The 16,102-nt window shown below is 62.4% G+C and overlaps 1 protein-coding gene across 2 annotated transcripts in view; it reads left to right on the top strand.

Moving 5' to 3' along the window:
• ZC3H3 (zinc finger CCCH-type containing 3) overlaps positions 1-16,102 on the top strand; it is an 80,182-nt gene that overhangs the window by 24,008 nt on the left and 40,072 nt on the right. For both annotated transcript variants that reach the window (XM_059995269.1, XM_059995270.1), the window contains exon 4: positions 5,417-5,570. In XM_059995269.1, the coding sequence (XP_059851252.1) occupies positions 5,417-5,570 (154 nt within the window). The remainder of the gene's footprint in view (positions 1-5,416; positions 5,571-16,102) is intronic.

Genomic DNA, 16,102 nt, shown 5'->3' with positions numbered 1-16,102 from the left:
CTCCAGGACTGTGTCACTGAGGGGACAGCTCAGATGGGGCTGACTTTCGGAAATGCCCTGGTAGACGGGCAGTGTCCAGAGAGGGCGACGCCCCTCATCGTGTGGTCTGGCAGGGTCTCCCCACCCAGTAGCAGTGCACCCTCATCGGGAGATGCAGCGTCTCGCTCGCGTGGCCTTTGCTCTGGCTCCAGTCATGGTCAGCGCCATCCTGCCAGGCCCGGGGCTCTGCACACAGCTCGGATGGGCAGCGAGCCTGCAGGTGCTGTGGAGCCTCTCAGAAATGCGTGCCGGCTCTCCTGTGGCCACTTTCCCAAGAGGGCGGCTCGGCCACGGTGGGAGAGAGGCTGCCTGGCCCCCGCTTGGCCGGGTCCTGCGCGTCGGCCTCCTGCATGTGGCTTCCTGTCCTGTGTGAGGCCCGCCTGCTGCTGCCGAGAGGGCCAGGAGCCTCTGGGCCCCCACAGTCCAGCGGCAGGCCCGGCTTCCCTGTCAGATGGGTGGGAAGGTGAAACCCTGGAAGGACTGTGTGATGTGTTCTGAGCTGGGTACCAGGGGCCCGTCTGGGCCCAGTCCCTCCCACTGGCTCTCTGGGGACCCTTCCCTGGCTCAGGCTCTGTGAGCTCATTTCCTGCCCGCTGTCCAGACCCACCTGTCCCCCTCGGCCCGGCCTGTCCTTGTCCCTGTGCTGGCGCAGAGTCTGGGAGCAAGGTGTCCCATCTCCCTCGCTCTGATGGACAATCCCAGACGCCTCCTGCAGCCTCTCAGCGGTCACGGTCCTGGAGCTGTCGTGCCCCGCACGCTTGCAGTGGCAACTCTATACTGACTTTGCTCTCCTGTCTCCCTGCTCCCTCTCGCCTGCTTCCAAAATTGCTGCCTTCCAGATACACCGTCTGTACCCCAAACTCTCAGCCTCTGTGCTCGGGGGGCCCAAACTGCAGTGACTGATACTGGACGGGGGGACTGCGACCAGGCCCACAAGCCTCTAGTGCAGGGCTGGGGTGAGAGAGCTGGCGCAGCATCAGGAGGCAGGGCCTTTGCGGCGGTAGCTGGAGACGGGGCAGCAGGAGGGGAGCCAGGGTTACGTGGTCGTTCTTGCCCTCTAGCCATGTGGGGCAGTGGTCTTCGGGAGGCCCGTGGGGTCGCCTGTCCTTTGTAAATGTCCTGGACGGCACTGAGGAGAAGGACAGGCTCAGGGCAGCCACCCCCAGGGGAGGCCAAGAGCCAGAGGCCTCCGTAGCTGTTCTAGAGCTTCAGCTCCCCACTGTGGCTGTGCTGACTGTGGGGCACACGCTTAGCCATAAAGCCAAACACCAAGGCTTCTGAAGACACAGGCTGGCCCATCGCCTTGGTGGAGATTAAGGCCGGGAGAGGGGAGGAGCAGGGGGCCCTGGGGCACGGGGTGGGGATGCTTGGCGATGGGTAATCGATCTCGGTGTGTCTGGACAGACAGCTGGGCGGCTGCGGGGGCTGCTGGCAGCCGGGCTCCTGGGGCTTGTCCCATAGCTGCCTCTCTCCTGCCGGCGGCCCCAGACAGTCTCTGCTCAGAGGGGTCCTGGCTCCCTCTCTTCCTTACTCATTATGCAGTGGTGAGATCGGCAGCACCCCTTCTTCTAGTTCTCTCCCTTTGAAGTACCATAAAAACCTGAACTCCCTCTCAACGCCCCTAGTCGCGGTGAAACACAGCGAGAGCAGTGACCTCCGTCTGATGGGCTCTGCCATCTGTGGTGGCTCGTTGAGGCCGGGGCCGGGGTCAGCTGGAGGCCGGGCTGCTGCAGACAGCGCCGCCTGACCGGCCACGCGAGCTGCACAGGCCCCGGGAAGGCTGGCGCTCTCCGCAGTTCCGCAGCCCGAGTGCCAGACCGCCTGGGCTCTGCCGCTGTCGGTCCAGTCCCCGCCTCTTGGCCGGTGGCCTCCCTCCCCAGCTCGCTCATGCAGGAGCCGGGCCCTGCTGATAGATGGGCTCACATCCCATTCAGATATGACGCCAGCAGTTTTTTTGTAGTTTGTCTTCCATTGCGGTAGTAAAGTTTTTAATTAGGGAAGCTAATGAGATCGATTAGTCATTAGAAGTGACCTCTGCACGGCAGGGCGGAGAGGGCTGCGTGTGTGTGAGCCTGATAACGCAGCGCCCGAGCGTCGTTGGCAATAAAGGCGCGAAGGGTTTGATTTGAGTGAAACGTGCCACAGGGAATACATCATGCGGAGAAAAAAATTACAGCCCTGGGAGTCTGTAATGAAGGGAATTAAACCAACATCCTATCTAAATAACATGATTATCTACACAAACCCTCAGCCTGCCAGGAGGAAGGGGAGAGACTGCTGCCTGCCGGGGCTGCTGCCGGGGCAACCCTCCAGCACCACAGGGCCGGGGGGAGGCCGGGTGCCCTGCCCACGGGGAGCTCGCCCATGCCTGCCGCTCTGCCTTTGCACTGGGTTCGAGGTTCCAGTCCCTGTGTGCCATGCGTGGTCTGAGGAGCTCTCACTCCTATCAGCCGTAGGATGAGGGGCGACACCAGCCATCTGTCCGCCCTGCTGAGCTCTCTGTGCCCTCAGCGTGGGCACCCTGGCCTGTTCTCTGCAGGGCCGCTGTCCTGAGTGCTTCCACCCCCACAGCCAGGCTGCTCATGGGGAAGACCAGGAGGGTCTGCGGGGCCAGGCTGTGAGGGTCACAGCCCCACTCTGGGGGGCGGGGCATGGGCTGCTGTGCCCTCCCCTCTGCCACTCGGGATCGCGGGGGCTGGGGTCTGACGGGGGCCGAAGTCTGGGAGGTGACACTTAGCCTTCTAAGAGGGGGGCCTACTTTATTACTTTGTATTTTCTTAGAAGTGGTTGTCAGGTACTAATAAGTAAAATGCAGTAAGTTAGTGAAAAGTTAAATTTCACAGTGGGGCTGCATTGCAAAGGAATGTTATAAATACTGATGCCCGTTAATAGCAGGAATGAGGGCCAGGCCCAGAGGTGGTATGTCCCAAGAGGAACTTTGCGGAATGCAGAGTCCAGTCCCTTGGGCATTGGGGGCTGGGGGCTTCCTGGAGGAGGTGGCATCTGGTGGAACAGGGAGGGGGATAGGAGAAGCCGATGTTGTGCCTCTGGGCGAGGGGGGGTGAAGCTGGCCAGGCCTGGGGCTCCCGGCGCTCAGGATGAAAACAAAGTTGTTGAGGAGGGGCCCTGCCCCAGCACAGCCCAGCCCTCCTTCCCACCCTGCACACTGGTGCCCCCGAGCTGCACAGCCAGGGCCCTGGGGCTCTAGGGTGCGTGTTGCAGCCCAGACTGGCAGGTGGTGGCTGGTGTGGGAGCTCCCCCCCTCAGAAGGGGGCCGAGGGCGGGTGGCCCCAGCGGTGGCGGAGGGGATAGGCAGGTGGGCTGTCCAGGTGCAGAGGCTGTGGGAGCAGGGAGTGGGTTTGGGGCCGTGGTGTCAGCGTGGGGCTTGGCAGTGACTTAGAGGGATTCCTGCGCTCCTGAGTGCTCAGCTGGGACAAGCTGTTAGCCATTTTCATTGGTCTCTTCTTGCTTGTAAGACCTTGAGAATTCAATTCAACAAACATGTATTTACCGATGCCCCCTGTGTGCTAGGCTCTCCCGTGCGCCCCAAATGTGTGGGGGCTGCCTGGAGCTGGAGTCCCTCGCTTTGGTCACGCAGCAGGATCAGGCATCCCGGGTGATGCCCGGTGCTTCTGCCGAGCTTCCCTCTTTCTCCCTGACTGCCCCCTGAGCTGCCACCCTTGAAGGAGAGAGAGAGACGGAGACAGAGGTGGAGACTGTGGGGTGCTGGCCTGGCCTGGCGCAAACTTCTGTGGACCCCTGGCGGGCAGCCGCTGTGTGCCCCTGCCTCCAGTCCCAGGGGCAGAGGCGTCCTCTGCTCTCAGCACTCCCTGGGCCTTGCAGCCCCATGTCCACCCCGACCCCGGCTGGGTGCGTGGAGCCTGCACATGCTGCTCCTGTGGTCTGGGGGCTCTCGGGGGGGCTCTGAGCCTGTGCTGTGTCCTGGCCTTCTCATGTGGGTGCACGGGAGCCCTGTTAGAGGCTGCAGTGCCCCAGGGATGGGTTTGGGGACACCTGAGGGAGGGGCTCTTCCAGCATCTGGACAAGGAGGCATAGTGCTGTCCTGATGGCCGTGCAGGTGCGGTAGCTCCCGTGGGGCGGACTTGTCCTGCCTGCTCCCAGGCAGGCCCCGCACCCCACCGCCCATCAGGCTGGGTGAGCCTTGGAGAGAAGGCATCTGGGCCAAGGTGCTGATTGCTGACTGGGGGAGGGCCTGGCTGTGGGCTGGTGGTCTGTTGTGTTTAGGGCTCTGGAAGGTGACTTCTACCCAGTGTTACTGTCACTGTTCACTGAGCAGTCACCGCTTCTCGTGGAGTTTGCAGGTGCTGGGAGGATATGTCCTTGGGGCCCAGGGGAGCAGGTTCGGGTCGTGGAGCACCGGTTTGTGCTGTCAGAGAGCGGGGTGGCTGGCCCTGAGCCGCCAGGAGTGTGGGAACCTGCGTGTCTGGTGCCACCGTGCCCCTGCTGTGCTCCCTCTCCTGGGCCACCCTGGACCCCAGGCGGCCTTCAGCTGAGGGTCAGCTAATTCTTGCCCAGGGATCATAGGCCTGTCCTTGTGCCGAAGCTCTGGTGGTGAGAGCACGTGTGTGTTTTCCTGGCCTCCTTGTCTCTGCCCCTTCCCATTCACCCTCCCCCCACGCCCCTCACCCCCTGCCTGGCTGTGCTGCCCAGAAGCTGTCTGCTGCTGGGGTGGCTGGTAGGGGCCCCCCTTCCAAGCAGAGCCCTGGGCTCTGTGCAGGCAGGTTAGGTGGGGCCACAGGGAGGCGCCTTTGGGAACCAGGGTCCGAGCAGCCTGGCCTGAGGGGCTGGGGTGCTGGGTCGGTCACAAGAGGCAGCAGCGCCCGTGTTCCCATGCTGCGTTAGCTTTAATTATCTGGGCAGTTAGAGCTGTATATTATGAAAGCCGGGCAATTAGATGCGTTCCTCATAGCTATGGGGAAATTGCTGGCTATCAAGTGGAAGGGAACTGGGGCAAAACAGATCCCTGTTAATTGCATGAACCATTCAGCAAGAAATAAAGCTGTGGTGTACATCACCCTGCAAAATGTTCTGAAAACAGAAGTGATTAAGTACATAAATCTACATGGACACCCGGTGAGGGTTCCCAGAGAGGGCGGTGAGCGCTTCACGCCCGCAGCCTCGCGGACCCGACCGTGGGCCCCTCCTCACTGCCCACGGGGAGCACCGGCCTGCCACGCCAGCTGCTGCAGCTGGCCGCACCCGCCCCGCTTGCTCTCCTGGAGGCCGTGCTGGCCGCCTCCGGCTCTGGCAGCCCGGGGCTGCTGAGCTCTCTGGGAGTGGGCGGGGGGTTGGATCAGGGGGTGATGGGAGGCCCCACCGACCTCCACTGACCACCCGTGTCTGGGTTTCCCTGCAGCCTCCAGCCTGCACGGCCAGCGGACCCCTCCCACCAGCAAAGTGATCAAGACTCGCTACCGCATCGTCAAGAAGACCCAGGCCTCACCTCTCAGCCCCGCCCCCGGGCCCCTGGCCCCGCCCTCCTGGCGGGCACTGCGGCTCTCCCTGTCCAGGTAGGAGGCCTGTGGCTGCTGGGCTCCAAAGTGCAGGGCGGGGCCTCAGGACCGAGCACACCCCCAGAAGTGCTTGGTCTACAGTTGTTGGCTGGGGAATGGGCTAATTTTTCTGTCTAGCAATTTCTGCACGAGACGTGTGGCCGGCCTGTGTGTGCCGTGCGCTCACGCAGACACGCACGCTCCCCGTCCGCCAGCAGCCAGCTGCCAGCTTGGGGCGGGGGGTGGGGTGGTGGTCTGGGAGCAGCCGCACCGCCTGGGTGTCCCTCAGGGAGAAGCTTCTGGTGAGAGAGGCTGGGCCATCTCATTATCGCTGTACTGGTTGTTACGGGGGTGGGGTGAGGCTGTGTGCCTCTCCGGCCGCCCACACCAGGGTCTGGCCTGCACGCTGAGCGCTGTGGCCTCGCTCCAGGCTGCTTCTGCTGGAGGGCATGTGTGGTGCGGTCGGCTCCCTCTTCTTTTCTGGGTCCCCTGGGCCCAGAAGCAGGAGGGCTGCAGAGGTTGGGGTGCGGCTCCTTCCTTCAATGAGGCAGGGGAAGGGGTGACAGCCTCGGTGGGTTGGAATCAGGCAGTGGCAGGTCGCCTCCCTCTGTCCTTCTGGGGAGCGGTGTGGGAGCCCCTTGGCCCAGTGTGGGCTTCCAGCTGGCTGTGCTGGGCACTCCAGAGCACATGGCCTCAGGCCTTGGGGCCAGGGGGCCATTGTGCCCCAAAGGGCTGGGCCACGGGGCAGAGCAGCTATAGTCCTGGGCAGGGGCCATCCTGCCAGCCCCCCACGGGCCCCCCACTCTCTGGACATGGGAGAGGAGGTGCTGGCCTACTGGCCCATGGTAGGTGTGCCCGGAGGTCAGCGGTGGCCACTGCCCTCCTCCCTTCCCACCAGGCCACACGAAACTTGGCCCTGCTACCGACTTTTCTGGAGGCAGTAGCTGGAAGTATATTTTAAATTAATTTTACTGCACTTTTTGTAGTATTTTTGTTTTAAATAGATTTATAAGCATCTTGGGGGCTATTTCTACAAATTTATGAAGATAATTTTCACTCTCTCGATAAGGTTAAATTTACACCTTCTATTTCCATATTAATTCACGGTGCTAAGTGGGTCTAATTTTCTTCCATTCTCCTATCTGGTGAGCATGGCCTTTCCTAATGCAATTTCCCCCTCACTAAATCACTGTGATTGGGAGTCATGATCGAGCTAAATTAACTTAAATTAATTTACTTAATAAGAGCCCCAGATCTTCGTGAATGAGGTTCAGATTTATTGATTCTTGCTCCTCTCTCCCCCTCCTGCAGTCGGCCTTCCTGCCCGCGTTGGCAGCCCTGGCCTGGCCCCGCCTCTCCCAGGGGGCCTGGCTGGGGACCGGGGGTGACCTTCGTCAGGGAGGCACCAGCGGGCCTCTCCTTCCTGGCCTCTGAGTGCCACGGAAGCCCAGGTGTGGGTCCAGCTGGCCCAGTGTTGAGTGTGCCAGGCCCTGATGTGGCCACTGAGCAGAAATAGGTGCCAGGCTCAGGGGTCGAGGGCCCCTGAGGAGGGCGGTGGCTGGGGGCGCCCCCGAGGCAGCAGCCGCCTCCTACTTTCAGCCGGAGTGTTGAGCCCATCAGGCCGAGAACAGCCCGGTCAGCAGCAGGGCGGGGGGTGTGCCTTCCCCTCAGTTCTGGAGACAGGTGGGGGCTGCCTCATGGACAGGTGTGTGAGGTCCGCACTCGGGTCAGGTGGATAGGATGGGCCATCAGGACAGGCCCAGCCCAGCTGCCAGCCCCGCCCGGCCACTGCTTGCCTCAAGCTCCCAGCGAAGGTGGTACCGGGCCTTATGGGGAGGGCGTGCCCCTAGATGGCTGTGTGTAGCCCCGCCAAGGGCCGTGCCGAGTGCCCGATGGCTCAGGCCCCGCGGCCCTGGCCTGTGCTTGGTGTCTGGGCGCTCTGAGGCAGATTCCCAGCTGCACCAGGCCCCAGTGCCCTCCCTGGGCATGGAGGTGCAGCCGAGCCCACGCCAGGATGGCCACGTGTGCACTGAGGGCATGTGTGGGCTGTGCTCGGTGAGGCCTCCCTCCGCCCGCCTGCCTCTCTGCAGGCCTGCCTGACCCGTCGCCACGCACCTGGGAGGCTCCTTGAACCCAGAGCCCTGGACCCTGAGGGCCTGGCCTCTGGACGTGGTCTGCGGGGCAGCAGGGCCAAGCGGCCAGGACGCCCTGGGAAGCGTGGGTTGGGCTGCCAGTGGCCTGGGCTTCCTATGCTCAAGGCCACCTGTGCCCTGGTGAGGCTGCCTTCTCAGCAGTTGCCACCCTCCAGCTGCCCAGCCTGCCGTCGGCCGTACACGCCAGGCTCAGCTTGTCGAGGCAGCAGGAAGGGCTTGTCTCCAGGGCCGGAGGCCAGTCTGATGCCCTCCCACCCTCCTCCTTCAGCTCCATCAGAGCTGGGGCTGCCTGTGTATGGTCAGCAGGTCCCAGAGAGGTTCTGGGGCCACCTGGCCTTGGCCATGGCCTTGGCCTCTGTCCTGTAAGCGGCAGGTTCCTCAGCTCTCCCTGGCAGAAGGGGGGTGGGGGGCTCGTGGCTGGACTGAGGCCAGTGTGGGCTACGGGCTGCTTCAGTGATGAGAAAGCAGGGCGGTTCCACCAGGCAGCGGGGCTGAGCCCAGGAACCAAAGGCTCTTCTTGGGCCTCCCGATCTGTGTCCCCCATGGAGAGAGGACACCTCCGAGGGGCGGGCTGGCAGGCAGGCCCCAGCAGTTCTGGAAATCTCAGTGGGCAGAGTTGGGGGCTGGTGGACACAGGTGGGAGGTGAGGCGGGTGGCCCAGCAGCTGAGTGCCAGTGTTAGCATGAGGTGGCCCTGGACCCCACCCCCCTGCAGACCCCTCACTGTGAGTCTCTGCAGAGAGGAAGCTGTGTGTGCGTGGCGGGGGCTGCCAGCCTGGGGGAGCCCAGGGAGCCCCCGGTAGGCGGCACACAGCGTGTGACCCTGGGCTCAGCCCAGACCCGCGCCTGACGGCCATGGCCTTGGCAAATCCCTGCCCTCCCTGTGCGACGCCACGCTCAGTCCCGCACCGCGAGGGGCCTGGCTTTAGAAAGACTTCAGAGGTGGCGGGGCTGCTGTGAGCCCTCTCCCGAGAGGGATGCAACAGGGCGCTGCCCAGGCCCCTCCTCCACGCTCAGCACGGCCCTCACTCATGTTGGGGCCCCTCGCCTTCCAAACTCTTGGGGCGGAGCCGGCGGCCTCAGGAGAGGCACGTTGCCTTTGAACGCTGCAGCGTTCTCCTCTCCTCCCCACCCTGCTGGCCCTGGGTCAGGGGCGGCACGGCTCCCTGCCCGCTCCCTGCTCTGGGGGGGCTCGGGAGGTGGGCATCCCCAGGCCTGGCTCCTAGTGTCTGGGAAGAGGCAGAGGGTTGCAGGGTCCTTGGCCTCTCCCCTCCCGGAAGCCCGTGTTCCACACCATGACTTGAGCCACCGTGGCAGTGTGGCCACCACTGACTGCTGTCCTGGGTGGCAGGCTGCACGTCTGCCTCGCAAGGCGGCTTTGCACTGTTTCCCGGTTTAGACAGAAACCTACTCTGAGCCCCATGTCAGTTTTGGCCTAATATGTGGGGAGCTGAGGGGCCACATGGTAGCCCACATTCACAGCAGGAGTCCTGGGGTCCCCTTCCCCCCACCAGCTATCTGGTCTGGAGGTGGAGGAGGTTCTGGTGCTTCTGTGGTGAGGCCCTGACTCCAGAAACACCCGAGAGGAGAGTCAGCTGGAAGTAGGGCAGTTAGCCCGTCGGTTCTGTCGGCCGGTCAGCCCTCGTCCACGTTGGGGCAGACGGAAGGTGGGAAACGGCCGGGCAGCAGCTCCTGGACGCCGTGGGCACTGCCCATCCCATTGAGAGCCATGGGCCGGATGAGGCAGCCGCTGCCCTGGCCAGGGGAGCGTGTGGAGGCCGGAGCAGGAGGCACACAGGGTGGGGTGGCTGCCCCTGCTGGGAAGGACTGTGGCCTGAGTGGGGCAGAATCCTCGGCACCACGGCTCCGGCTTTGGGGCTGCCTGCGTGCAGGGGGCGTGGAAGCTGGCCCGGGCAGGCCGGGTCCAGGGCCCCAGGAGGTGTGGCTGGGGCTCGAGGACTGCACAGCGCCGCTGCCCAGAGCTGGCTCCCAGGACCTGGGCAGCAGGGGGGCCCACGAGCACACCCCGGGGCTGAGGCACACACTAAGCGAGGAGTTAATTTCTTTTGTTCTAAGATTTGTGGATTTGCCTGTGTCCTCGCCAGCTTCCAACAAGTTCATTAATCTGAACTGAAGCTGAAATGCGACTTTTATCCCTAAACTGCCTGTCACTTTTTTTCTTTCCAAATTCATTTGACATGAAAGTGCAGAATAAACAGAAGCCCCTGTGCTTAAGCAGATGAGTCTGGCGGCTGCTCCATCCCGACTACAAATGGTGCTGTCACAGGGGCTGCCGCTCGCTGGGCTGCCTTATTTTATTTTATTTTTGTGTCTGTGCGGTAAATCTTAAGTAATCTCTGGGCAGTTTGACGAGGTTTGGGCTGCGATTTTTCTTTTCTTTTTTTTTTTTTGCGGTACGCGGGCCTCTCACTGTTGTGGCCTCTCCCGTTGCGGAGCACAGGCTCCGGACGCGCAGACTCAGCGGCCATGGCTCACGGGCCCAGCCACTCCGCGGCATGTGGGATCTTCCCGGACCGGGGCATGAACCCTGCATCGGCAGGCGGACCCTCAACCACTGCGCCACCAGGGAAGCCCACGAGTCATTATTAAAGAGGAATTCGGGGCGAGGATGGGCAGTGTCCCTGTGGGGTGGCCTCGGCTCCACGTCCTCCCTTCACACCTACCCTTGCCGACTCCCTGGAGAGCAGGAGACCAGCCTTGGCCCTGCTCGGCCTCCTTCTCACCTCTGGTTATCGGGGTGTTGGGCAGCTCGGGCTGCCGTAACGAAACGCCTCACACGGGGCGGCTTATACCACAGGTGTGTGTTCCTCACAGTCTGGAGGCTGCACGTCTGAGGTCAGGGTGCTGGCCGGGCCCATTTATCCTCCAGGTTGCAGACAGCCACCTGCTCGCTGTGTCCTCATGTGTGGAGGGAGAGCAGAAGGCTCGGGGGTCTTAATGAGGACACTAATCCCATCACAGGGCCCCACCCTGACGACCTTATCTCACCTTCATCACCTCCCAAAGGCCCCACCTCCAAACAGCATCACACTGGGTTTAGGGCTTCAACATAGGAATTGAAGGGGGGAATACAGGCTTCAGTCAGAGAAGGGAGTGTCCTGTGCAGCCCAGTGGAACTGGGGTCCCCACAGCCTTCTGCCCTGCCCTGAAGGGTGTGGCAGTTAGAGGGACCCCGGGGAGAACCCTTCTGGGAAAGCAGTGTTCCCTTCCAGTCGCCTCCACCATGGCCAGAGTCCGGGGTCCTGCTGTCTCTCTGGCGAGGCCCCAGCCTGATGGTGTGCAGAGACCCCTCCCAGCTCAGCCCAGGCCGCAACCCTGTGATGGAGCTAGTAGGGTGCCCAGTGCTGGGCAGTGGGGCTCCCCTGCAGATCCCTGTGGGCAGCCGTCCTGTGCGGGCGAGTTCTCTGCCCGCAGCACTCGCCTCCCAGTGGGCAGAGGGTCAGGAAGCAAGCAGAGGATGAAGCGAATACTTTCACGGGGTGGCGAGTGCTGGGAAGCACTGAGACTCACCCAGGGTGGACGGACCACCAAGGAGCCCAGAGAAGGCTCCTCTGGGGCTGGGGCCAGCGAGGTCCGTGTGGGCCACATTGTGAGGGCCTTTCCCGGGGGGCTGGGAAGGAGCCCGGGATGTCTGCTCAGAGGGCAGCGGAGGCTGGTGTGGAAGGTGGGACCTGGGCCCTGCTGCTGGACCCGCAGGGGCTGGGGAGATGTTGGTGGGGGCTGCGACCCTTCCTCCTGGTGGCCCCTCTTCCCAGGCTGTGACTGCTGTGTGCAGGCCCTGGGCACACACCGTGCCCGACCTCGACCTTGACCTGGCTTGCATGGTCCTGGGGGTGCTCGCCTGCCTCTGATGTGGAGGCTGGGGAGCTGCACACCGCGCCTGGCTCCGTCCAGCCCTGTGCCTCTAGCTGCCCCACGACAGCTCTGCCCGTGGGCAGCTTGTACTGACAGCCGAGGAGGCTGCCGGGCCGAGCGCTGCTCCGGCTGCCTGTGAAGGGGCTGAAGGGGTTTTGGCGAATGGGTAGCAGAGCTCTGGACTGGTTCTTTTACAGCAGAAAGTGCCCGTCTCATTCGAGGAGAACGTTCCCCTGGTCTCACCGGAACGCCCCCTGGGCTGAGGGTCCCGGATGACCGCTTCGGGCCCCGCCTGATCCGTCGGCAGCGGGCAGTCAGGACTGTCCTGGTTTCATGTCAGAGGCGGGGTTTCCCCGCCGCCCGCCCCCACCTGGCTTGTGCCCGGGGTTGGGGGCAGTGAGAGTGGAGGAGTGGGACAGGAGGGGTCCCCCAACACGTTCTGTGGAGCCTGGTCTCTGCCCTGATGGGGCTGTCCCCTCCGGGAGAAGGGCCTTCCATCCGGGCTGGAGCTTGGGGTTGTTGGGGTTGTGGCTTTCAGTTGGGTGGCACCTGAGCATTTTCTTTGCCTGGTCCCTGTGTGTTGCAGCTCAGGCCTGGTGGAGCAGAACAGGCGGAGTCCCCAGGCAGGTGGCTAGTGGCTCCCAGCTGCCCCTGGGCCTGCGGAAGAGGAGCCAGTCCACTCGCTCCCCAAGTGTCCGTAGAGGGCCTGTCCTGTGTCAGGCCCCTGCCTGCTTGGAAGCTGCAGCCCAGGGCCCTGCTGCCCACTGACCACCGCTCTCTCTGCCTGGCCCTGCAGATGGTCGCCACTGGGCTGTAGCCCTGCTCTGTGGCTTGTGGCCTGAGTGGGCCACTTCTATGTCAGCACATTGGGGGCAGCGCCCTGTTGCTGCTGACCACCCCTCAGCCCCAGGAGAGCTGTGAGCCGGGGGCTGTCGTGTGGGAGGGATGCATGGAGGAGCCAGGGCGGGCCTGGGCCAGTGGGCAGGGCGGGGACGGGGGCTGTCGCCGTGCGCTGCTGGCTCACTCCTGGTCCCTCCTAATCAGTGTCTTGCGTTTAATTTTGGGGGGTAACTTTATTTCACATACTTCTGAACTTACAGAAAAGTTGCAAAAGTAGAACATGGAACTGCTGTGTATTCACTGAAATCCACCGGTTATCTGTACCTCGCCGCATCTGCTGTATTGTTTCCACTCTCTGCACAGACCATTTGTGAGGACATTGCAGCCTCGGTGCCCGTGACCAGGGCAGCAGAGGTCTCCTCGGGTGTGACGAGACTCAGCTTCGCCGTTTGGGCAGGAGCGCTGTGGGTCCCTCTAGGTGACTGTGGCGTCGAGCCTGCGTGGGCGTCCTGCTCCTTGCTGGGCCTCACCCGCTCCTCCTAGACCCTTAGTGATTTCCAGCCCCTCGTTCCTTGCATATCGGTTGGTCGGGTTCCTGTAAGGAACTGCTGTCCCTCATCTCCTGTTGCCTCGTATATTCATTTAGTTATAATGGTGTGGACTCCCGATTCTTACTTTTCAGGCTATAATCTGTTGATGTGATTCACTCGACCCTTCGTCGGCCATGGCGCTGGCCCACGGAGGCCCCCTCTGGGCTGGTCCTGTCTCCTTTCCACGCGGCACCGTCACTCACCGAGCCTCCCTCACCTGCCCAGTGGAAGCTTCCAGGCTCACCTGGGACTTGCCCTCTTCCAGCCCGGAACCAGCCGCGTCTGCGGACCCCGGCTCCTGGCAGCACAGTGGCTCCTGGCCGCTCGCAGCCGCACTGCCGAGGGTCTCGTCAACAGTGCCAAGGGGTGACGGGAGCATGTCGAGCGGGTCCGGGCAGCGGGGTGCGTCCTCCTTGCAGGCCTTCCTGGGTCAGAGTCCGCGCACCTGTGCGCACAGCTATCTCCATGCTGCTGCTGCTGCTGCTTCAGGCCGCCTCCCCCTGTGCCCTCGTGACTCCCCTGAGGAGCCCTCTTCTGGCCGCTTTCATTGTGGTCCTTTTGGCTGGTTCTAGACGCCGCAGGGGAGGTGCACACCCGGCACTTCCGCCTGCAGCCACCCCCAGCGATTACTGACTGCCCTGCTCTCGAGGGCGGGCGGCTCCCCGCTCTCGCAGGGCTCTTTGTGTAGACCCGGGTCCCCTCCCGGAGCAGCGCCCCCTTACTGTTCCAGTTCCCATCGCATCTCGTCGTGGTTTAATTTGCATTTCCCTGATTACCAGTCATGTTGACCGCTCAGGCACGGGATTGTTCTTGTGTTCTTTTGTGTCTTCTTTTGTGCTCACATCTTTTGCCCGTTTTTAATTGCTGGTTGGTCTCCTGTTCTTGAGCTGCGGGAGTGGTCCACTTGTTCAAGGCTCTGTGTCCGCGCCTTTCCTGGCCAAGTCAGCCTCAGCTTGAATGAGTGCCTTGTTTCCTGCCCAGGAGTCTGGCGGTGGGTCCACGGGGGCTCTCGGCCCTCTGGGGGGCTTGTGCCCCGTGGCTGCTGTGCCGCCATCCTCAGCCCCGCATTCAGAGTGTGAGGTCAAGGACCCTTCCCCCCGGAGGCTCTCACCTGGCTCTGCTCTCTGCCAGCATCGCCTCCCCAGCCCCCAAGGGAACCCTGCAGGCCTGGGTCTCCTGGGGGACCTGGAGCCCCAGAGGGGAAGCCTGGCCTTTCTCAACCTCTCCAGGCCCACGGGGAGCGCAGGCTGCTGCTCTGTGCTGGACCCTGTCCTCCACCCTCACTCACATACACCCCTTACCAGCCCCGGGCCTGGGAGTGGTCAGAGGACAGCCTTGCCTGTGCCCCAGGAGCAGCCAAGGGCATCCCTCAGGGTGGGATTGGAAGAAACAGGTAAAGAAATCAGAGCAGGAAGGACTTCCCTCAGGGGGGCGCAGTGGTTGAGAATCTGCCTGCCGATGCAGGGGACCTGGGTTCGAGCCCTGGTCCAGGAAGATCCCACATGCCGCAGAGCAACTAAGCCCGTGCGTCACAACTGCTGAGCCCACGTGCCACAACTGCTGAAGCCCGCGTGCCTGGAGCCCGTGCTCCGGAACAAGAGAAGCCACCGCAATGAGAAGCCCACGCACCGCAACGAAGAGTAGCGCCCGCTCGTCGCAACTAGAGAAAGCCCACGGACAGCAACGAAGACCCAACAGAGCCCAAAATAAATAAATTTATTTATTAAAAAAGAAAAAGGATTATGAGAAAAGAAATCAGAGCAGGAAGTTTGGCCTGAGGGTGACAGGGAGGTGTGACCCAGCTCTTGGTGCTGAGCTTTGGAGAGATTAGGGTGGGACCTCTTTAAGGGAATTGGTGGGCGCCAGTAGGGGTCAGGGAGGGACCTGGGGTGACCCTGCCCCCTCCCCTCCTGCCCCCCGCCCCCGCCTGCTTCCCCACGTGGTGCTGAAGCAGGTCTCCTCTGGCAGGTTTTTTAGAATTTTATTTTATGAGAACAGGCAGTTACGGCTCCCCAAGTGCTGTAAAAGTTAATGTGATGGCCTCCCTGCGCCTGGGCTCATTTTTATAATTTTTTATTTTATGAAACAGGACAGAGAGCTTAGTGACTTATTACTATTCATTTCGTTTCAATGCAGTAAATATTGATTCAGTTGGGGGTTTTCAATTTAAACCACTCTGCGATTATATAAAATATTACTGGCCTCTGAAATTATGCTTACCGATCCCTTCGGCTGCTCATTAAGGAAGGAGTGCAGTTGTAGGTCCCTTTGCCCTCATCATTCTAATAAATGGGCTGAGGTGTGTTTCTGCACGGGAGGTGCCGCGGAAACTGCTGGCAGGGGCCTGACAGCAAGGATGCAACTCTTAATTTGGAAGTCCGTTCAAAGCGCGTCTTGCTTATTTATTTCTCTCTCTGCCTGAGTCTAGCAGGCCTTTCAGCTGTCAGCAGCCCTGAGGCCTGAATGCCTGCCTGCGCTCCCCGGTGGGTTTGGGGAGGGCCTGGGGCTCGGGCGACGATGTGGGGCCTTGACCCCTCACCCCCTTGATGGTTTCGGGGAGGTGAGGGAGGAGACCAGCCTTGCCAGGGCACAGCTGTCCCCTGTCGGCACTGAGGCTGGGACGTTGAGGACTACCCGCTCTCCCTCCGGAACCTGGTCCAGAAGTGGGGCCTTTCTTGGCCACGTTAGAGCTCAGCCCCTCGCTGACAGGGCCTGGCCTGGGATGCAGGACCCTGAGGAGAGGGCCCTGGATGCCAGGGCCCAGCTGGTGCACAGGCCGAGGTGGCCCTGCTGCCTTCCTTCTCTTCTGTGCTCTCTGTCAAGCACCGCCACCGGTGTGGGCTGGCACGTGGAACCCCCAGCCCTTAGGAGCCGAGCACCAGGCCAGCCTGTCCCTCTGGGTCCAGGGTCTGTTCGTTCTCTCAGTCCCCGTCCTGCCCCGTGTGGGCAGCTCTAGGACGGACCCGTGATGTCGGGGGACATGGCCAGCGCTGCAGGGAGTCAGCACTAAGGGTCTGGAGCCCTGAGCGAGGGGAGGCTGTGCTCGGCCGGGCCACCCCAGTGCCACGCGGCCCGTGTGCTCCCAGGCAGGG

The sequence above is a fragment of the Delphinus delphis genome, chromosome 17, assembly GCF_949987515.2.
Source record: "Delphinus delphis chromosome 17, mDelDel1.2, whole genome shotgun sequence".
In the NCBI taxonomy this organism is placed as follows: Eukaryota; Metazoa; Chordata; class Mammalia; order Artiodactyla; family Delphinidae; genus Delphinus; species Delphinus delphis.
The sequence above is the reverse complement of the archived record's forward strand: the minus strand, read 5'-3'. Positions and strand labels throughout refer to the sequence as shown.